We start from the raw sequence: 24,244 nt of genomic DNA on the forward strand, positions 1-24,244 counted from the left end.
CTTCGAAATTCCGCAGTGTGGTAATGGGGCAGGGACACCGAGTTACAAAAAAAATTGGGGGGGGGCTAACCGGTAATCTTACCCCGGGAAACTTTATAAGTAGAGAGTTTTAAGTTTTTTAAGCATTTTAGAAGAGTCGTATGATCAAAATTAGAACCCTTATAACTCGAATCTCGATATCTGGACACCCCGGGGAAAATCGACAAGCCTGACACATTTTTTCCTCACACCCATAACGAATTTTTGAGGGGGCTCGGGCCCCCTCAAGCCCCATGGAGTCGGCGCCACTGTAATGGGGTGCAGAGAGATTAATTTTTTGTCAATATTTGCAATAGGGCATTCACTATAACGAGGTAAAACATTGAAACGTTATGAAATTGATGGATCAAATCATCACGAATGCAGATTTTGATAAACATTCCTATCATAGGGTAACGTTTCATATTTATTTTTTGATTTCGATAGGAATATGTTGGGGGGAATTCATCTACATAATACCATGCGAGCCACTCGTAAAGAAAATAAAGACGATTTGGAACAAACGTCTGACGTTAAAATATCTTGTATCAATGTGAAATTGGGCTCATTATGCCCGTCAGTGGAAACTTGTATCAATCCATTTAAATGCGCGGTGGGTGATCGACTTGAGAGTCCTCCATTTTAATACACGTGGCTTGAGTCAAAAAGGTTCGTCGTAGAAAAATTACCCTGAGTGGGTGCATAGAAGCTTGTAGTATATATTTGTAGGTACTTTCATACAGAACTGAGAGGCAATTTGCGAAAAGTTGAACTAATTTATGGAATTTGTTTTAGTTCTTGAGATATCGCTTTCCAAAGACTAGGAAAGTTATCTTCCTACCTCCTACGATTCTTAGCACGCTATCACATCCTGTGTAGTTTGTTTCACGTTTGATACTTAGATAAATTGACCATACGTCCCAGTTTACCCGGGACAGTCCCGTTTTCAGAACGCTTATCCCGGTGTCCCCGCGATGTTCCCCGGGACAGGCAAATGTCCTGGTTTTTGACTCGCATCTGTGTGAAATACTGAAACTTTTATTTTGCATCCTTTTAGAAATTTGTTGCCCTAACAAAAAAACAACAATAAATAATAAAAATAATTATGCCACTAATGGTGCTAGTGAGCTATCTTACTGTCTCTATCTTGATACTGAATCGAAAGAATATGGAGGGGGGAAAACTGGTATCCGACATTTACGGCGTTAGTGTCTTTTTTGTAATTTCTACATTTAGTTTACCGTAAACAACACAATAAAGTGAATGTTCGAAAGTCTCCCATAGTTAAATCACCTGACCATTTTAAAGGGCAATGTTTAAAATTTAAATACCCTACCCCAAAAATTTCGCGCGCGAAAATTATGTGTCCCGCTTTGTCCCTTCCAAGATATGGTCACTTTAACTTAGAGCAAACTTTCACTCAGAGACTCAAACTCAAGGTTGGTTCGGATACCTCTACCCGCTAGGTTACCACGTTCGCCTGAGATGTAAGCAAAATAAACACCTGAAAACAATAGTGCCATCTTTCTGCGTTATGAAAAATTACTTTTAAAAATCTCGCCTTTCAAAATCCAAAATAGAAGTGTTACAGCTAATATGCGTAGTCGCTCTCAAAGCAATTCCTGGCATATTCACTTGCGGGTACGTTCACCGAAATAGGCACGGAATTAGAGCAGGATAATTACTGAACGCACACGAGTGCCAATTGCAGTGTTTGCCCACAGTGTTTTTGCATCCACAAATGAACTTGCGCGGGTGCATTCACTGTGTAAAGAGCCCTTTCAACGCCAGCAGGCAAGGCCTTATCAACATCTACATACCACCGTGAAAGGCGCCTTACTAGGCGAATGGCGGGGAGTGCCAGGACACAAGCCATTAGTAAATAAAGAGGAAATGCTCTAACCAAGTTCCGATAAGCATTTATCTAATTTTAGTTTTCGGGGGAAAACGAATTCCCTTACATATCCTTTAGGAAAATTTCCATTGGTTCGGAAAAATTACTAGCGGGAAGGGGAAGGAACCAAGAAATTCACCCCACCCAAAATTTTTGGTAAGCACAATTTGAAGTGTATCCCTTCAAAATCAACCTCTCCTCCAAATGTGCCCCCCTGAGCCCCCACCGAAAAAAAATGTTATCTACGGCCTTAAGATTATGGGTTTATAGCTATTTATTCAAATTTTTGGCTGGCATAATTTACTTCATTAAGTTACCTAATGAACCACAATTTTCACTTACGATATGCAAGTAAAAAAGGGGTTAAAAAGAGTAACATTACCATCGTGAGTCATCAATCCTAGGTTTGGTTTGGTACAGCTTTCCTACCTATTTCATGTACACTTTTTCTAACGAATTCCTACCAAGGTATAAATAGGTGAATCTAGGGGGGGCACGAGGTCACGTGCCCCCTCCCAGACCCATATATGCAAGATTTTTAATACATTACCATTATCATAGCGTTCATGTTGTATTTCGAGGTATCCTTGTGCCCCCCCAGAACAAAATCTTGGATACGGCCTTGCTTGTGCCCCCCCCCCCCCCCCAAGAAATAAATCCTGGATCCGCCCCTGAAGTTATATAACTCACAGGTCTCTAGCTATACCTTTCCCTGGACCCCATCTTCTCTTAACACAGTTTTCAAAAACTCTGCAAAATGCCACCTTAACGATTCACCCCTCTCCAACCCATAAGTCCCTTCCTTACGTTTGATGTACAAGTTTTGCAACTCATTTATAACTGAATTGTTTATTATTTATTGAGGTTGGCCAATTTAGAAGACTTAGTGGCGTTTTTGTAGTCAAACAATAATTAAATGCCTTAATAACTATAATTCAATGTCTCGCAATGTATAACAATAATTTTGTCTGCAGACGTTTTATCCAATGGGATTTTCAACGCACTCATGTTCCAGCCTCATATGCAGATTGCCATCATAAGTAGTTGGCAATTTTTCCTTTGCACGAATGTGGAGGTATAATTTATTAGTATGCGTGACATTTGTATGACCGCGTGGTGTGCAAGTTGGGATTCTGCGCATGCTGGTAATTAATGACCTCCTGCCAAACTCCCTCGAGGTGGCTAGCAGGGTCTTATGTATCTGCAGAAACCGCCCCTGACGCATTGTTCCAGCCTTCATAGCCCACACCATTCTTCTCAATCCATAAAGACACGAAATGAAAAGGAAACAATAAGCTGGTGTATGAGAAACTTTGATTGGAGATCCACCTTAAACATTACAGTCTTCAAAATTTCCATAAATTTGAGGGGCGCCTTCTCCCTGAATCCACCTCTCGCAGAGAGGCAATGAACATGAATAAAAAAATTTCTCCTTTCCATGCCTCGAGATTTTTGGAGCCTTTATTCCTATTCTTTCCCGAAGAGAGTTATGTTAAACGCCATTATTACGACCAATGGCGTAGCCAGGATTTTCGTTCGGGTGGGGGATCCAAAACCAGGGGGGTAATTTTTGAAAAACCGGGTACTAAGTGATGGGTTTAAAACTAATTTTAACACTTTTCATTATCGAAGAAAACGTAATTTGTTTAAGAAACACTATAAATTCCTGATTTTTCAATATTTTGTTTTCTTTCACGAAGGACAATAATTTTGTTTCAATATTTCGGGGGGGGGGGGGGGAGTGGTCCGGACCCCCCGGAGGTCCCCCCTGGCTACGCCACTGATTACGACTCAGTACACTCTGCTAACCGGGACTCGGTCAGTGACTTCGCCACGGATAATCATCCGTTCATTTAAAGGTTTGAAAGAGCCAAATAAGGTGAACAAGATCGAAGGCCCGCAAGTCTTTGGCTTTGTTCCAGAACCCTTGAGTTCACTCAGACCAACGACACGTAAACGGAACGCTGGGAGCAGTTGGCAACTCCACAGGCCGAACGAGGGATGTGTACGTGATCTGCGGCCCGGCAGCTAAGGCGGCTATAGACCACAACAACCACCACGCGCTTTTTTTCTTTTGAGCGAGGGGCAAACGCCTTTTGCAACTATAGTCTATTAACATACGACAAATCAAAAAATTGAGTTTCTTCAAGTGTGCCAATGACTATTTACGCTCTTCGCGCATCATGACAGAGGATTTACGACAAATGCATTCATATTGAGTCAGTAGTTGCAAGACATTGGACGAGGAGTACAATTGAATGGCTTCATTGCAGTCAACAAAAAACTGCGACAAGCAAAGACAAATCTGCGACTAATACATGCAATTATAATTGTCTATTAATCTCTATAAGTTAAGGGTGAACTATTAACAGTCTAAAATAATCATATAACACCATGTGGGTAGAACAGCAGGGGGAGACAACATCTACGAAAATTCACATGTAATGAGTGATAATATGAGTATGATGCTTTACGTGAAATAAAATGTTACTAAATTAATCTCCATTATATCACTCGGATAAGTTCTTTTCTGACACCAGATCAATATATCTCTCTTCGAGAACTTTTTCAAAAGGTATTTCAAGAAGACCGGCACAAAAGATAGATGCGCAGAAAGTCTTTTTATACACTGCGCACAACTGCGTAGGAAAATTTTCAAAACAACGCCGTTGTCTGCGCCATCTGTTGGATGAAAGTCGTTTCACTTTGAATGCGAATCGGTATCGCGGGGGTCAAGAAACGACTAATAATTACAAGGTTACGTAGCAAGCTAAGCAGCGGTGGTTGTGTTGTGAGATTTTCAGTCGTGTCTGGGTGGTGGTCGAGTGTGTCTCGCGGAAGGAATATTATCAACACGTCGGATAACACCGAGAGGAACCTGAGCAGGGCCAATCTGTCGAATTTGGTGGATCACCTCGAGAAGTGGTCGACCTCAAATGAAAGAGAAAGCATTATTACGGCACCAAATACACATGCCTCTCATGCTGTATATATCCCTGACACAGATCACAGGGTGCAGCCTCCTCTCTTTGAAGCTCAGGTATGATCTTAGTCTACTTATTCTGGTGAGAGTTTCGTTGAGATCGAGTGAACAACGATGCACTGGCTGCGCACATGTTTTTATTGTCCCGTCTTACATTTTTCCGCCTTTGTGCGTTAGTTGAGCAGGTCATGTATCCATGTTATGTCTATATATCTATATTCGTTTTCATGTACAGCAAGTCCACTTAGGTTAATGCTAAACGTCATCTGGCTTAACTCTTATTCAAAATGCCTGTGGCTCAAGCGAAGGCAGACTCAGAGCGAAGAGGAAGCATGGAGGATTCCGATTCTGTTGTGATGGAACCCATCACCCTTGCTGACATCGTGAGGAACAGGAACCTAAGAAGAAGTTGGTAAGTAATTATGGATTATTTGACAAATCTACCATATTAATAGCGTAGACCTCAGAGTGGCAATTGATCATCATTGTTTTTCCTAGCTCCGAAGATGAAAATGATGAACAGGTTACAGCAAATCCACATCTTTGCTTTTCGGCCGCGATGGAACGCCGTAAGTCGAGGGCCAAAATTGAACAGCAACAACAACAACAGCTCCGCATGCGTCGGCTGATGGCATGGAAGCACGCTATTATGAAGGTAAAAAATTTGATCTCATGGGCGGTTTAGAGTATCCCTTCGTTCTCTCTTCTCTTGCCTTTCTTTGGTCCATTCCCTCCCTTCTGTAGAACACATTCATTCCTTCTTACTAGCTGCTTACATCTTTTGGGTCCGTGTGTTCATAATAAACCTGCCCCAAATCCAGTAGAACCTCGTGGTGTTATCGTGATTTGATACACCTGTAAAATTGTTTGACCGAGGTTGTATTTTGTCTCATATATGAAGTAAACTGGTAAGGGAATGAATGTGATTGTAGTGGTTGATCGAAGAAATTGCGGTATGCCGGCAATTAGCTATCCAACCACGATTTTGTTTTAAATGAAAAAGTGTAGATTCTTCGGATATGTTATGTTACGAACCCACTTACAAATTATGTAAAAACCTTAAAGTGAATATCGACTTTGAGAACCCCGTCACAGGTAGTACTATTGAATGTTTTGATGCTATTCAAGACTGTGGGTATCCGATTATTAAACAGACTTCACTCCACGTAAATAATGAGTGCATGCCATTGAATCTATACAAGAAAAAAATTGTAAATGGTTGTTTTTATATCCATTTAATGATGTTGTGGAATTTTTGGAGTATTGTGGTTTTGCATCTTTGTAATTCAATGGCATGCAGTCATTATTTACATGGAAGGAAGTCTGTTAAATATCTTAACACCCCCCCCCCCCCTGCCAAATACCGTAGTGGATACTCAGAGGGTATTATCTTGGTGTAACTTTGTTATGTAGGTGTTCCCAAGAAAGTTATTTGTGTAGTGTTGGAATTTTTTAAAATTTCTGGATTCCATTGATACATTTCTTTATAAATTAATTTTATCATTGACTGTCTATTGCTAAAGTTTTGGCCTAATAACAGTGAAAATTTGTTTATTATTTCCAGGCTCGATCTATGGGAGATCCATGGGAAAAGTTTCACCTGGATGAGTACCCCACAGAAAAGGCTCGCCGTTATAGATACAGTGCTCTTCGAAGGAGGTGGATCACAGATGATGTTGTTGTGAAAATGGAATACCAGCCTTTCAGTCATGGAGCCATGAGGGAATGCTATCGTTTGTGAGTTTACTGTGACTATGTGATGTGTTTCATTCAAAAAATCAGTGTATTATGTACTGTCATTTTAAACATACTGAAGTTTTTTTTATCAAAAACTTAATCTTTTATTAATTGCTTTCATTTTCAGGAAGAAGTTGAGTAACTTTACTCGCTCATCTGATTGGAAGGGAGATGCTAACAACTATGTGGCCAAGTGTTACATGGAGAATGTGGATAGAAGTGTTTACTTCCAGGATGTCCAACTGCAGATGGATGCAAAGCTTTGGGGAGAAGAATATAACCGTCATAATCCACCAAAGAAGGTAAATTGACATTGTGTGGTTCCATTGGTTGTGATGGAAATACATGCCATGTTTTTCATCACTCCATCTTTGCTCTTATTATTATTTCTCGCTCAGGTCGATATATTTCAAATGGCTGTGCTTGAGTTTGTTAACCGAGAGGGATCACCCCTGTTCCACGTTGAACACTTCATTGAAGGAAATTACATTAAGTACAATTCCAACTCAGGGTTTGTCCAAGATGACCAACATCGCCAAACTCCTCATGCATTTAGCCATTTCACTTTTGAAAGGTCAGTTCATCAAAATTGTATTTTTCATAGGTATATTGGGTGTTAAGTTATTTTTATTGGTGTAAGAATCTTTATAGTTGACTAGCAACCTCCCTATGGCTACTGTAACCTCAGAAGACAGTTGTCACCTCCTTGCCCTTCAAAAGGAGTTATTTAACTTGCAAAACTGTAACTGGTTTTTGCATTTGTAAATTACTGGACAAAATTGGACATTTCTTTTTTAAACTGAAAGAATTTATTCCCTTCTTAATTGCAGATCTGGACACGAGGTCATTGTTGTTGACATTCAAGGTGTTGGTGACCTTTACACAGATCCTCAGATTCACACTGCCAATGGTAAGTTGTTCTAACTATTGTATGATGAAATTCAATGTTATCAGGCAATATCATCATCAAAACAAATGATATTGGACAGAAGTGAATGCATCGAAAATTAAGGTTGTGGACACCATGGTTTATTGTGGTGCATAATAAGTTAATTACGTTGTATATGAAAGGTTCCTGCATCATTCTAATGGAATATAGCCGTGTCAAAGCGAGAGAGGGATGATGGATTAGTTTGGTCAATGACAACTGTCCCAGTTGTTGCAAAAAAGAAAGAGTAGGGCTGTAAAGACATTGAGGGGGTTCTGGGAGCAGATAAGACAACCAGAGACTATGAGAGAGCATTGAGGTTAATTGTAAGAAAATTTCATAAAACATGGCAATGGAATGCTGCCCCTAGGAAGTGAGGGGAGTAGTAGCCTTGGTAATAAGTGAGGATTATCTATTATTCCACTCAAGAAAGAAAGAATTTGCTCCTTACATGTATAGGATCAGGCAGTTAAGAATGGATATTTGAACATACTAGTATGTTGTCCCTGCAGGTGCCCTTACATATGTTCCATCCTGACAGCTAAGTGGTTAAATATGCGAGAATAGCTTCCCATTTATTTTATAAATAGGATTTTACTTATGCGATGCCAACTAAATTTATTAATAATGCAATCTTCTTTGATATAATTTTGCAGGAGAGGAGTATGGCGAAGGAAATCTTGGGACGAGGGGCATGTCCCTTTTCTTCCACTCCCACGTGTGCAACAGTATTTGCAAGAGCCTTGGATTAACCCCGTTTGACCTGGCTCCATCTGAATTGAAGGAAATGAAACAACTCAAGAAGTCCCTGGTAAGAAAGCCAATAATCAAAACCTCACAGTCTTCTCTCAGATTATGTTGAGTATTGTGGTTTTCTTAAGATTAGTTCCTGAAAAAGTCTACAAGCATGGGAAATTCAATAAATGAAAAAATTAATCACTCCAAGAAATTGTAGAAGAATTTGTTGAACCTTTGACCATATCTCGTGATAATTTAACAATAGCGACATAGATATTCTTATCTGTTGAAGGTCTGTGTAAAATAAATATTAAAAAGCCCAGGTGCAGGCAGACCCTGTGTAGCTTGAAGTTATTGTTATTTGCTATTACTCCTTCTTTCTATTTGATCCTCCAATTAGTAAATTGTGTAGTGTACCTCATCCTTGACTAATTTGTACTGTTTTCTAATCTCGTTTTATTTGTAGAATCTATCCTAATCCATCTGATCAATTTTTAATTTTGATCTCTGTTGCTTATTAAAAATGAGAACCAGCTTTAAAAAATAGAAAAATTATTGCTAGAGCAATGGCCAGAAGTCTAGGATAAGATAAAAATTGTCAATTTTCTCATATTCTATTCACGTTTTCTTTCTTCTCCCCTCGATTTCAGATAAAAGTTGCTCACTTTATCGCTTTTTGTAAAAAACTTTTGTTGTCGTTTTATCACTTGTGTAAAAAATGTGGGTGGAAGCCCTTAGTGATGACAAGTTAAGCAAAACCTCCTTCTGACTTAAGTAGATAATCATGCTGAGCATTGAATAGATTTCATTGTCTTAATGATGGTTTTTATTTCCAGTCGGATTCCCTTACAAGAGTGCGGGGACAAGAGGAAGTTTGCATGATGCCATCAAAGTTTGAAAGAGGACAGCTGTGCAAGTTTTTGAGAACACGCTCTGACTCCAGTGGCTGTCTCTCATCATCGCCCATTGATTCCTGTGAAACACTCACTTGTGATGATGATGTAAGTATTTTCACTAATCACTACGATTTAAAAACACTCCTGCTTTCATTTTCACCCGTCAGCTAGATATTGTCTTTATCTGTGTGAGAAAAATGTTCAAAGGAAGCCAAAATGTCTTTTCTGCGAGAATCAGCATAACAGATGGAAAGCCCATGTGTAGAATCCCCTCGCGACCCTTTTTTTTGAGGTCACATAGGGAGGTCCTTGTTCATTAGATGATTAATTAGTGAAGCTTCAAATCATTTCGTTAAATTTTTAAATTGATTTTCTATCTATGAAATATTTTGGCATTAGTTTTCTCATATTTTCTTATTTCATTTTTACCAAATACTGAGAACATCAATTAGTATATTTGCCCGCTTTTAGTGACACTACCAAAGGGTAATTATGAGAAAGGTTCTTAGATCATGTGGCATTTTTGATTATCTTGCCTAGAAGTTGCAGAGGCTACGGTTATGAATTACAGGGATATCGCACAGTATATTCACAACAATTGAGAGTATAAAAGAAAAGCATTACATTTTTTAACACCTCTTTAAATAAATGAGTAAATGGCTTTAAGTCTAATATATTAATTGTCGTCATTCTTCATTCTCAGTCGCTGCCATCTGAATCTAATGAGGACCTCGCTGGGTGCCACTCTCCAAATCCATCGTTCATCCTGTTCCACTCAGATTCTGGAAACAGCACTGGTGGTGAGACAGACAACAGTGACATGGAGTCTAGTTCTGGGTCGGAGAGGAGGCAGAGGCGTTTCCACCGTGAGTCAGAAAGCAGCGCTTCAATGAGCAATGAAATGGATCGATTGACCTTCCAGGATCAGGTTGCACGGAGATCTCGACCTTCATGCGTGCAGCCACCCAAAATTGGGGACCTCATCGAAGAGAGTGGTGAAGATTCCATTCTTGGTCGTGTAAGTATTTTCCTTTCTAATCATTTCTCTCTCTCCGAGCTTATTCTGTGCTCATGCCTTCGGATGTAGCTCAAAAAAAATGTGGCTGGTTTAATTAAAAAGGGTTGCGAATTACATGGGGTCTATCGCGAAAGGGCATATCGAAGAAAATATCGATGCTATCAACCGGTCTTTTTTGTGATAGATTACATGGGTAAAATTTAAGCTATCATCTTGAAATTTTCAGAGTAAGCAGAGTAGACCCTGTTCAACATTTTCATGCATCTCAAATATTAAAGAAAAATACATTTGATGAAATAAATATAAGGGAAATTTATCCTCGAGAGTTATCTTGATGTACAGGCAAATATTGGTACTGGTCTACTTTATATCCGCTGAAATTTCAGGATGATAGCATAAGTTTAAAGCAAATAATCAATTACCTGAAAATACCCATCTAACTGGATCCATCCATGGTCTTAACCACATCATAATTGTGTAAAAAACAATAGTTTCTCCTGCATTCCAGCAGGCGTCTTCTGGTCTAAGTGCTTCATGCAATGCTTAGGCCACCAATATATCAGCAGCCCAATGTTTCTCATCTCAGAGTTTGCATTTGACCAAGTGTGACCAACCCAAAGACCAGGAGTTGGAATCAGTCTATTCCACGTACTCTTGAAGTCAGTGTTTATTCTGTTAATATTATGAAGGATGCTTGCTGATTTCTGTTGCCCCTCTGATAATTCTGGGAAAATTATGTGACTCTCTTGCTATGACTTAAGCCTCCTTAGGTATCCCTCTTCTTACCCCAAAGTGATATGCTTTTTATTTCTTTGGTATTGATGATGGTATAGCAATAGCATGTATCATGACATCCTGAGTTACTTTGCTAAGAAAGATGGTTCATGCTTACAAAGATTCAGTTGTAACTATTCAAGGCTGAAAGATGAAAATGATTGTTGCTATTGGTCTAAATGCAAACTCACACTAATAAGAGATAAGGAACCTCACAAGTTTGCCCATGAAATGGTGGTCAAAATGTAGCATTAAGAACTTCAACCTAAAGATACCCGATGCACTGAATAGTAGAGGCCTTCACGATGTAGAAATCCATCTTACTGATTTGTGAATGAAAAACTTTGCTGTTTGTACTATTTGGAACTTTATCCCTTCCCAATTTGGAACCCCTTCCACTCTTCCCCCCTTTTTGGTATACATAACCCACAACGACGCTACTTGTACTGCTAGTCCTATGAATATGATACAGTGTATCGAAACTAGTCAGGAAATTAAAGTTCCAAATTGTAGAAACAGCAAAGTTTTTCATTCACAAATCAGTAAAGATACCCGCTTAAATGCAGGAGAAACTTTTTTACCCCGTTACAATGCAGTGATAGCTGAAAAGCATAATTGTCTAAGCCTTTGCACCATTGCAGGGGCTCTTCAACTCCTTGACTTTCCCCCTCCAATGTTCACTATGGACTTGTCTTAACTCGATAGATATGATGCTCAATGCAAGTTGTAGTATCTCAGGGAATCTATTAATTTCGATGGTGCATTAGTGATGAATCTAGTTCCAATCAGTTCAAGATTTAATTCCATATTAGTAGTTATACTATGTTGTCTATCTGAGCAAGTTTTAGCAGTGGAGTATAATTTTTGATCGCGATTGGTGAAGTTTGGTGAAGAAATGTAAGTTACCTCATAAGTGAAGTGCCTTAACTTTTTATCATTCTGTGCTATTGATATAAGAATGCACCCACCAATGAGGAGAGTGGATAATACTCTTACTGCGACTGTTTTGCTATTGGAATGGCCTTTTTGTGATTACCGGTGCTGCATTTATTCATTGAAGTCCTACCAGGAAATGAAATCAAATGATAGTCTGTGACTAAGTGATGAAACCGTACCAGCAATACCTGGAAACCATATCATTAAATATTTTTTATGAAGAGTGCAAACTTAATGGTTGAAAGCTGCAATACAGTTTGCTCTTGAAATAAATATCCTTGTGATTTATTGGTGCTGTGACTTTAAATAGTGAACTCTGCAGTTTGGTGATGGAGTTGCATTTGCATTATTTGTTTGAACTCAGTGGAAGTTATTGTGTGCCAGAAGTGAAATCCGCTGTTATATTGGATGTGCCGTGGATATGTGAAAGTGACACTTCTTTTCCAAAATCTTCAAAGGTATGTGTGTGTGTGTGCAACGTCGAAAGTTAAAAATGGTTTGTGTGTGTGAGTGCTTTTTTTCCTCACTACTGTAACTTTCGACACTTGTGAATTGGGGATTTGAAATTTGTGACCTCAGGATGCTCAGGATATACATTTGCCACAGGGGTCCATGTGAGGTAAGGTTATTTTAGTGATTTATCTTTCAGAAGAAATTACTTTGTCCTGCAAATCCATGGCATCCAGTCTTAGTGCTAGTTCTTTCATAGTGGGTTTCAGCTATGAAAAGATCTATGGAAAGAATTTATCTTTGAAATCCTTACAAATGTGGAAATAAATAATATTTAGTTGGCCACAACATTATCAGTTGAGTATATCTGGAAAAGGTTTTTGTGAAAGTTATCCCTGTGCTTTAAGTGCAAAATGGAGAATAGGATATCAGCGTGATGACTTGTCAAATGAAAATAAAAGATCTGAAGTCTGCAGATAATTAAATCACCGAAAGAGCATTTTTAAATAGTGATTTGGAATCAAATTGTTTGTATTTCACTCCAAATATTGCTAGAAATGAGTACCTTTGTCTTCCTTGAGCTAAAAATGGGGCACTATCCATATTTTTCTGCCCAAAAAATGAAGTCCTTGTGTAAAAATTAATGGGCAGTACACCATTTTTGAAGCTTAAGTTTTTGAAGAATGTAAAATGAATTGGAAATCTAAGTAAATGCGATGGTGATTGGCGTAACATGGTGAAACTCCTTCATGATTCACAAAGGTTAAGAAAAGATTTCGCTGTTTCACAAAATAAAATATATTTGCGACCGGTTTCGATACAGCGTACCATCATCTGGCCTATGATGATGAAACGATGTATCGAAACCGGTCGCAAATACATTTTATTTTGTGAAACAGCGAAGTCTTTTCTTAACCTTTGTGGAAATCTAAGGTCAAAAATCTTTTTATTTGACGGAAGGACTTGAAAATTTGGCTTTTCGGCATCGTTTATGGCTGCGTTAGTTGGAAAAAATTGGATACTTATAACCATCTTTAATTTTCCTTTTGGTTAACGGTGGAGGTCAGGGATGAATTACCAGATCTTTCAGGTATAACAAGGGTACTCATTTTTGTAACAGGGACTCATTCTGCGAACAGGTATAGTTTCATTACATTGAAAGTTTCTGCTGAGTGTTGTCTTCATTTTGATTCTCATGGGATTGCTTCCACACTGTCAGATTTGGTGCTGTGACTACAATTTTGTGTCTTCCAACTCACTTATTCAGGTCAGGATGAAGTCACCACCTAATTAAACTTTACAGTAACAGTGCTGAGAATGAAGGATTTTGTTTTTTCGGTGTATAAAATTTATCATATTGCATGATGAATGTAAAACAAATGTCATTCAAAAAGCCTGTGAACTACAACGTGAAGAAAGGGAATGTACTAATGCATCAGCGGAAACTTATGAGTTAACATGTTATGGATTTGCTATTAACCACAATACCGCAAACAGAGAAGGATCTATAGAAGGTTCAGGTAAATATGGGGAGGAAAATGGGCAGACATCAGTGGTGTATCCAGGGGGAGAGGGGGTTCCGGATCCCCCAAAATATTAAAACAATTATTTTCCGTCGTATAGGAAACAAAATGCTGGCATCGGTGGAGGCAGGCTAGTCTAGGCCTGCCAAGCTGAAGGTCGCGGGTTCGAATCCCACCTGGTTAGATTACCCCAATCCAGGGCATGGATGTCAGTTATTGTCTATCGTCGTTATGTTCTATCTCACCGATGTAAAGGCCAATTAGTGATGTTTTCAGGGTTAAGAAAATAAAGAAGATAATATTGAAAAATCATGAATTTATAAAATATTTCTTTTACAAATGAAGTTTTTTTTCGATTATAACGAGTGTTAAATCAGTTTAAAACTCATTACTTAGTACCCTATTTTTCAAAAATTTTCCCCCTGGTTTTGGACCCCCCTTCCCCCAGACAAAATTCCTGGCTACATTTGAAGTAGGGAAATCAAAAACTGGGAGAGGTGAATGAAATCTATTATTTGGGATGCTTAGCAATCAGTGATGGAGGAATTGAGAAAGAAATCAACAGGAAAAGAGCAGAAGCAAAGAAAAATATATACCAAAAAAGGATCTGCTTACACTCGGAAATTTCAAGAGTAGAAATAAGTGATAAACTTAAAAAATCATTCGTCTGGAGTATGCTTCTGTATCGTAGTGTGGACTGGACAATAGGAGCAGCGGAGAAAGCAAGAGTGGAGGCATTCAAAGTGTGGTGCCATAGATGGAGATTAAATTGATTGACCAAGTGAGCATGAAGAAGTATTAAGAAGAGGGGGAGAGAAGAAGAGCCTTGTGAAAACCTTAAAAGAGGGTGGAAAAAATTAATTGGCCATATCTAGAGGCATGATGACCTGATGGAGGCATTTGAGGACAAGGGACAAGGATATGGCAAGAACAGAAAAGGATGGCTGCGGATAAAAATATAGAACTGGTAATGAGAAAAGAGAAAGGTGTGAAATGATTTACTAATATGAGAATTGCATGAAGAGCTGTGTGAAACCAATCTTTAGATTGTGGTGCTGCAATGATTATCCTGTCATCATCCATTTGAATATCCAATATATAATAATATTTAATATTTTTTTAATATATCTTTCAAAGCATAGTAGTGTGAGTAATATACCTATTCATGTGGTCTAAACATTTTCATTAGTATGCAAATATCCCTCATCTTACCCCAAAGAAATATGCTTTTTATTTCTTTGGTATTATTGAGGGTATAGCAATGGCATGTATCATGAGACCCTTAGTTTCTTTGCTAAGAAAGATGGTCCATGCTTACAAAGATTCATTTTTTACTATGCTAGATCTGACCCAAAAATACAGTAAGTAGTGAGTATTCTTCTCTTGCTTGCTCAGCACAGCTTCTGCGAGATACAATGCTGGAGATATGAGCCGGATTGTAATTTATTGTTCCATCCCAAAACTTCAGAAAGTTAACCACCTACCTCATAGGCTTGTACGTGCAAGAGAGGTAATACTTCACTCTCGTCAGATTGCGCCTGAATGTACACCATGTGGTGAAACAATGCAAAGCGTTAAGAGTTCGAATATGGTAAAGAGGGGCTAAGATTGCATCTCCTGATATATTTGTTTGTGTTGTAGGATCCACCGTTCAAAAATTAGATAATTTGTTTTGTGCAAAAATATTTTCATTAAAACTTAAGAAAGGTTAAGTATATTAAAAATCATGATAATGAGTTCCTTAGTTTTTATAATAAATAACATTTGGTTTGCATGCTCTTTCATGAAAATTAAAAGCATGTTCACACTTTCCCGAACCAGACTTTCACTTTTGTTGCATTATATGTGTATTCAAACTAGTATCATTCGCTGACAACATCAAATATTCAAGCTCATAAGGTTCCCGATTGCATTTTATTGCCTGGAGCACATACCTATTGACAGATGAGACCAATGATAGACAATAGATAAAAAGTTTAACGTATGCTACTAACCCCGGCATTGAAGCTTTCACCTCTTAGTTCTTTGAAACTTAACAAATTGACTTGAAATTCTGTATACTGTTATGGAATGTGTCTACAAACATTAGTGCCATAGTGCTGTTTGACTGTTTGGTAGTTGCTACTCCTTGTCGGGGTGAAAATATTTTCTCAAAATAATTGTGGAATCAAGAATTTTAAGTAAAACATTTAGAATGCAGTTGTTTGAGTTGTTCATGATTGAAATTTTGAAATATTTATGGGAAGCAAATGTTTGCATAAAAATGAGTGAAAGCTCAATTGAAGTATGTCCTAAGCTTCTAAAAAGTAGTTTCTTATCATTATGTTTAGCTTAGGTTTTAAGGGTGGAAAATTGGCAAACATTAATAGTATTTTCATGAGCAGTCACTGAATTTTTATTGCAAATAATAGTGTATTTTCAGTATAGAAACGTCAATTATTCAAAACGTAATTATTCTTTAGTAGCATATTTAGGATTAGGTATCTGCATTAAAGTTCAAGTACATCACAAAATATGCTCGATATCATGGAACAGAATTGACTTTCTTATGTGTAAACCTGATTTTTATCAAGAAATGCTTATATCTTCATTTTTGAATTATTTTTGTGCTAAAGTGAAGTTTTTACCTCTAAAACACCATGCAAACATGCAATTAATTACTTGGGAAGAATCAAGAGACACATGTAGGGGAAAGATGGAGGATATTTGTGGATATGAGGGTGTATATCAATTGGTCTTCAAGGTAGATTTGTTGGTGGCGTAACTGGCGCAACTTGCAATCGGGAGGTCAGGGTTCAAATCCTAGCTAAACCAAATCTTTTTTCATGGCTAATTCATAGGTGGCGTAAATTTGCACTGATTTGCATGGATCTCTTGACACTGGCACAAATTTGACCAAATAGATTGTAATTTCAAATGTACACTTTAGAAATATGTATGCTTTGTAGGATACTCAAATAAGGGAGCATGGTGGACTAGCTTGGCTCCTGTATCAAGGATCACGGCTTAAATCCTAGTGGAAGCATTTGACAACATTTTAAGGCCGTTTTGAATGGGGCACATCATGGCACAATCTGACGTACATACGAAGGTGCAATCAAAATTACGTCGCATAAAGTGGAGAATTGCTAGAACACATGCGAGAATGCATGGATGCGAGATGGCAAAATAGCCTCTGTTCTGATTCCAAGTTCGCATTCACGCAACTTCAACAATTTTTTCCGATAGATGTCGCATTGGTAACCGTGAATATTATTCAGAATATTCTTGTGAACTTAGTGAAAATGCCCTAATTTCTACTTATCAGATTAATACTTAATAATTATCAGATGAGAAAATGACAAGTCGTGTGAGAATAAACGTCTGAGTACCTATATGAAATATTTGGTTTGCTAACTTTGAGTTATTTGCCAATCATGGTGTCTTGAATGTCTCACAATACTCCAGTGGTAGATAGGTAAATGCTAGGAAATATCATTAGGATATCGTTTTTGGCGTATTTATGTCTACGTGTTAAATCAAGTATGTAGTGAAATATAGGAAGGTTTGCAACGCATTAACTTTCTTATGCTGCCATTCCGGTTTGTTTAATGAGTGAATGGTTAATTTATTCATCTCAAGGGTACGTTCTAAGAACATGCACATTAATTTTAGTTCATGGTAAGTTCCATTACATTTCTGAGGGACATGAGATACACCATGTGTTTATACTGTTTTAATATTCTAGAGCATTCCATGAATTTGATAGACGTGAAGGATTTGTAATTTTCAATTATGATTTCTGTCTTATTCCGATTAGTGTGCGCTGCGGGAAAGTATAAATTCGATGTAGTGGCAAAAGCAATCTTAAATATGCATGGGATCTTTGTCTCCCATCTCACTGTTTTACCTTATTGATTGTACACATATTATTGTATGATAAAGTTTCAGGATAATCGTCTTGGTGTCAGTGCATTTACACCAAACAGACGAGTATGTCAACGATTTTGTGGAATGAATTTCATTTGTTCCTTGTTCTAACAATTAACACGCTAGTCGCGCACTCATCAGATGACAAAATTTCGTGAATGAATGCTTGATTGCAAGTATCGTATAAAGCAGTAATGCATTCGTCTGCACTATAATTATTGCACCCATGATTGAGAAATGAATGCAGTGCTAACCTGCACAATGACATGCACTTTATAAAGTTTTATAAAGCCTTTAAGGTCTCGGACTTCAAGTACAGGACGATAAATTTCCAAGATGGCTAGGTGCAAAAAACATACCAAACCTAACTCGGTACGAAAAGGAACCTTATTAAATATCAATCTACTTGCCTAGAAAAGAAAATATTATGCTGCAAAAAATAATTATATTTGTTTCATATTACGAAAGTGTTATTGTTGGAATTAATACATATAAGGAGGTAAGCGTGAGATCAATAACATAGCTATGATTTTCATGGTGAAATAAAAACACAGTACTATTCCACAAACTATGAATAATATTAATAATCGTAGGCAACAACATGTGATGGGTGAATGACCATTAGAAGCAACTGCCATATTGTTCATTGCAGTTAGGCATTTTATCTTTGATCCAACTTGGTTTGGAGTTTTTTTGGAGGGTAAAAAGAAGTCAATGGGTAATTTCCTCTCATTGCGCTAAACGAGATGTACCACCAAGCTACCCTAATTACTAAATCTTTATTGTCCTGATAAATTGCAGTTTTGGTTTGAGAAGTTCATAGTTTCAAACAAGTTAGTTTGATCGAAAATGAGTTACCCCTTGCCGGTGTCCCTTTGATACAATTACCGTATTTATCTGAATATAGTCCCCTTTTTTTCCAAAAACGCGCATTGTGAAAGTAAAGAGGGGACTATATTCAAATGCATTTTTAAAATTTTCCTGAAACTGACGCCTCAAAATTAAGGGGGGGAATACATTCAGAGGGGGACTATATTCGGAGAAATACAGTAAGTTGAATGTGGTATTTAGTAGAATACTATTTCCTATTGCTTTCATCATAATGTAGATAGTCAATTTTTGTTTTGTACGGGGTCACACCTCTACACTAAATCCTCACTGTGTGAGGTAGGAAAGGAACTGGTCCCTGTACCTTGATTGTGTGACTATCGCTTACCTGTGGCTTAGTCAGGGTGAGCTCTACCCTAGCCAACCTTCGGGTTGAATCATTGAGTTAGTGTGATTCTTAAATCATAGTGATAGTGCAGGAGTATGATGCATACATATAACATGTGTCACGTATGCTCTTCCCCTCAAATATTCACTTTTAGATCTTTTCTCCTGTTACAGATCCATCTTGACCTTACTCGTTACCATGAGCTCCATCGCTTTACATCACCAGACAGCACATGGTACGACAGAGATGCTGCCTTGTTCCACTTGGAGAAGGCTGCGCTATGTGGTTTGGCTGAAGCCAAAGTTGCTTTGGCTAGCCTTTATCTTGGGCTACCCCATGACATCTTGCCAGAGATGGAGGTAAGATATATACTTAAAGTATTCCCTCAGTTTTATGGTGAGGAAACATGCTTAGGCTTTGTAAAACTAAGATTTTTGCCATTGCTCAAAAAGAGGCTACCCGATTAATATCTCTTAAAATCAATTGCTCGCTTCTCACTGTCCAAATTTTTTTATCTAATCGTTATAGTTAAAAATTGTAGTACAAACCTAAAATATGTGCATGCTAAAGTAAACTCAGTTGCTCCAATGTTAAAAATAAATTACCCTAGTGAAGGCTCACAATTTTTATGCCTGATCAGATAGCTTTTTCGATTCACCGTAATATTTATGTGTTGAGTGTGATTGTGGTAAGAGTGAAAAATTCTCACTATAAATCCAAGTTCAGAATGGAGGTTATTAAGTTTTAAATTCAGAACAGAGAGATAATTGAAGTCGGAGTACTAATTGATAATGAATTGGAAGAGGAAAACATTACTCATTTTACAATGTGTTGATCAGCATTTATCATATTAAAATAAATGTTAAATGTACAGATTTCCAATTTTTGCTAAGTAGCCTGAGTTAATTATTTAATATATTTTCTTTTTGCATAGGTGGAACCAACCAAGGAGAACATTGACAAAGGCTTTGATTTAATGCTTGAGCTTGCAAACATTGGAGATTTACCTGCTATTATTTTGATTGCAACAGCTCTGGATTCTGGACTCAACCTGGGGAGCAGGTTAGTTCTAACTTTTTATGTACCTGCTGAATTAATTTGTAAATGTGCCTGATATCCGCAAGTTTCTATAATGTAAAGTATATTGCCTGCTCACATACTACACACAGGAAACCCACAGGATCTTCACTACTTAAATTCCTATTTCTGGAACATGTTTAGATTTTTTTTCAATAACGTATAGGAAAATTCAAAGCAATTAGGTAATGCAATGATTAATAGATATTTCTTCTACACTTTTTCACCTTATGTACAATGCCCAACCAATAAATTTTAAAAATTTGCTGAAAAACATGTTCAATGCATGTGTGAGAATCTATGTTTGCTAAATTTCTTGGAAGTAAAAAAATTGAATATCAAGTGATCGTACTGCATGTCTTAAGTGCAATTTAGACATATAAAATTTATTAAATCAACTTAAAATGGTAAAAATTCGTTTAGATATTTTTCCAGTTTATTCTCCATCTATTTATACCCTCTGTCCAACCTTTTGTATTTATCTTATGCAGAAATCGTTTATCCTGAACTACTTCATCATTTTCTTTGATAGTAATTAGTAATCAATGGGCATCATAGCTGTTATTGTAATAATAGTTGACGAAAGAGTTGAATGTACTCTTATGGCATCAAAGCATCTAGGCAATTTCTCATCATGACATCATTTGCACATGATGAACTCAGAATTTTTTCAAGTTATCTCATAAATCTGAAACGTGAAACCTAGCTGTCGATGAAAATGTACCAGAAAGTGGGCATTAAAAAAATTATGGTAGCATTAGGATGACAATTAAGAAAATGATTTTTTTGTTGTGCTTTCTATGGAATGTAATGCTTTATCAATTGTCATTTCACTTATGTTTTTCGGAATGGTAAATGATGTTGCATGTGGAATCAGCTAATAGGAAATGATTTTTTTTAATGGTTTGTTTTAACTTAAGCTTGTCTATATAAAATATTCATTGACGTTGTCATATGATTTTAGGTCACAAAACTGGGAGGAAGCTGCCCGATGGTACGAGAAAGCTGCATCAGAAGGAGGAACTGAAGACAAGCCGAGCTATCAGCTGTATGCAAGACTCGGTGAAATGTACCAAGCGGGTGGCTATGGCCTGAATCGTGACCCTAATAAGGCTGGTAAGTAATTATTTTGAATATTATGTAGCTATTGCTATATTAAAACTTTGAAATTGGGTTAGTGGAATAGTTATTTTTAGCCCTGTTATTACATGTGTGACATTGCTTGATGTAAGCTCTCCAATTATCTTGGTTCTCTACCAATGTCAGGGAGGTAATTATTGCCAAGCAAAAAAAATAACTGAAAAACTTTTCAGAGATGTTTATTTTCAAACTTAATTGGCTCTTGGATTTTCTATTTTCGAGTTAGTGAATTTAAGGCAAACAATTTTATGGTCACCTAAGATATATGGTCACTTAAATATCAATATTTCCTCTTTTTGGATTAAGTTCTGTACTGTTTGTCACTATTGCCTGCATTCATAGATTTTAATACATATCATACACCTCCTATGTGACTTTTGTCATAAGAAATGGAATATTTAACCAGGAGTTAAACCGAAATGATTTGACTTCCAGTCTGGGATGCAATCATTTTGTAATGGTAAATTTCAATCTTAAGTGTGCATGAATTTAAACCAGTGCACTTGGCAATGAAGAAAGTAGTTTGTTGATGCTATTCTTGATAATGTATTTGGTTAAACGACATTTAAAAAATTGTGAATTTTCCTTTCTTATTTTCAGGTGAATCGTTTACTTCTGCTGCTGATCTTGCTTTGGAAGCAGCAAAGGGTCGTATGGCTACCAAATATTATCAGTTGGCTGAAGAAGCGTGGGCTGAAGAATAGGCGATTAGGCTGTGCTAAGAATAAATAGCTTAACTAGCTCTGTAAACATGCTATTGAGTATAAACTCTTTTACTTCCTATTGGCTGTACACTGCTGTTGTTTAAATCTTATGGACTTGGCTCTCTCTCTTTGCTCAGCTTTTTATTTTGCTTTATTTGATTTTAGTGTGCTTTTTTTTAGCATGTTGGGTGTTAAGTATCTTCTCCATAGAGGAGGTACTGTGTTACTTTGGTTTGTGTTAATCATATTGATTTTTTTAGGTATATTATCTTTTTTCTAAGTGATGTTACTCACTACTCTGCGTTCTATTTTTCATTGGTTGCTCATTTCCCTAGCTGTTTATTGTGTTGGAATACATCAAAGGCTCTGCATATGTTTCTCGATGATAGTTTCAAATGCTCACTTACATTGGCTTTCTATATACAAAAATTATATTTAAAAAATCTCATGTCCATTTATTCCTGTTGTGTGCAATCTTGTTGCTATATTCATGAATATTATAAAAATATATTTTATGAGACGTGATTTCTTCCTAGTCAAAATTTAACGAGCATTTCCTCTTCACACTAACTTTAGGATGAATGGCTAAGTCTCATCCAAGTATTGAATTTTTTTGTTGGAATAAATGAGACTATTTTCAGGTGGAAAAATTTCCGATCACAACTCACAAGTGATTGTATTGAACTAGTCATTAATGTGTCAAGGATCAACTGTCCTTTTTCATCAAAGTACTAATAAGATAGGTCTGATACCTCAAGTATGCATGCTGTACTCAAGACGAAGATCTATTGCACTGCCTCATAGCATAAACTAGCCATCATTATGGTCTCAAGATTCTAATGGAAGTGTAATCAAAATTTACAAAGCCTTGTTCTGCTTGACAGAGCCAATTATTCTCAAACTACTAATGTTTTTATTTTTTCTTAATGTGGTGGTATTCATAATGTCTATACATGTCCCAATGTATATATTTCAATGCATTTGGGACTTGAGTTCTGACATTAACGGCGTTTAGTCTGTTAATGAGATATCAGTATATATACCATATTTTGATAAAGATTTGATAATTTTAATACATGAGTATTCAGTTATTGAGTATTGCATTTATCTTTAAGTTCAAATGTTTTAAGTTTTCCAGTTTTTTTTAGTGTACATGTTGAACTACCATTATCCTAAGTTCATCAGCTCATAGTGAATATGTCAAAGATAGACCCACCAAGACAGTGTTGTAAATATGTGCTCATTGTCATCAATTCCTTTTATTGTGATGTTTAACAGTGATAATATGAAAACAATAAAGTATTATAAATTTAATGCTTTTTTTATTTCAAAACATTACCGCACAACTCTCTGTGTATAAATTGCAACTATTCCATGGAGGAAGAATCATTTCTTTCAAAAAGTTCTGGCTTTATGCATGGCTCTATCTGCACAAAAATGCTGCCTAGTGGCAATATATGTCTGGCAGAATAAACCAGTTATCCTCAACAAGCAACGAAACTCCATTGAGGAATTAGATGCCTTGGTACATCACCTGCTGGAAATTTGATATCTATGTTTGAATTTCAGTCAAGGAAAATGATTTTTCCCTTGTTTTGCATTAATGCTTTCATGAACAAGACAGCTATAGCTGCCTTTGAGCTGTAGCCTCCCTGGAACATGACATCTCACACCATCAGTTTTTGAGGGACAAGGATTAGCAGATAAAATTAGGAGTGAGAAAGGTATCTTGATAGTCACTGTGTGAAAGGGCTATGTTTGCCTTTATGGGTGACTCGAAAAAGTACTCCCATGGCTAGACCACCAGTAATTTCCTTGGAAATACTAGGTACAGTTTTTGAAAGTTGTCTTCCCCTTGATCTAAGTCTACTTTTTTTACGAATGCAAATTAGTTCTACCCCATTCACTCATTCAAATGATGTTTCAAAATCAAAGAAGCAAATCAACTTGTCCACATGATGTTCAAGGCCCCTTTCTACTCGTGTCTCATTTTTTAAAATCTCATAATAGGTGGATTTTATGTTCCTGTATCTGAACTCAAGGGCAGTCTGCGGTGATTGGGGACCCTCGGCTGGGGCTCTTGAAGGGGCCTTCCTTGCCTTTCTTGAGGGTAAAATTTAGGAAATTGCATGCCCGGAAATAGATTTCGGCACTAATCAGGCTCTTAAAATTAGGTAAAAGTTCATAAAAAATAAAAATTTCATAAGAAAAAATACTATGAAAATTGAGAATTTCACAGCTTACAAAATTTGATAATGCATATTGGTTCTATTATGTACTAAGCGGATTTTTTCCTTTAAACT

General features: G+C 37.1%; 1 protein-coding gene across 1 annotated transcript; it reads left to right on the forward strand.

Moving 5' to 3' along the window:
- The first annotated feature begins 4,623 nt into the window (after positions 1–4,623).
- On the forward strand, positions 4,624–23,255 carry LOC124166537 (eukaryotic elongation factor 2 kinase-like). The gene is made up of 14 exons (XM_046544087.1): positions 4,624–4,952; positions 5,131–5,307; positions 5,394–5,550; positions 6,460–6,632; positions 6,760–6,934; positions 7,031–7,206; positions 7,463–7,542; positions 8,217–8,371; positions 9,135–9,299; positions 9,898–10,212; positions 19,194–19,379; positions 19,955–20,082; positions 21,062–21,213; positions 21,838–23,255. The coding sequence occupies exons 2-14, from the start codon at positions 5,183–5,185 to the stop codon at positions 21,939–21,941; spliced, it is 2,091 nt and encodes a 696-aa protein (XP_046400043.1). The 5' UTR covers positions 4,624–4,952; positions 5,131–5,182; the 3' UTR covers positions 21,942–23,255.
- Positions 23,256–24,244: the final 989 nt, after the last annotated feature.

Source organism: Ischnura elegans, chromosome 10 (assembly GCF_921293095.1).
Source record: "Ischnura elegans chromosome 10, ioIscEleg1.1, whole genome shotgun sequence".
Classification (NCBI taxonomy): Eukaryota; Metazoa; Arthropoda; class Insecta; order Odonata; family Coenagrionidae; genus Ischnura; species Ischnura elegans.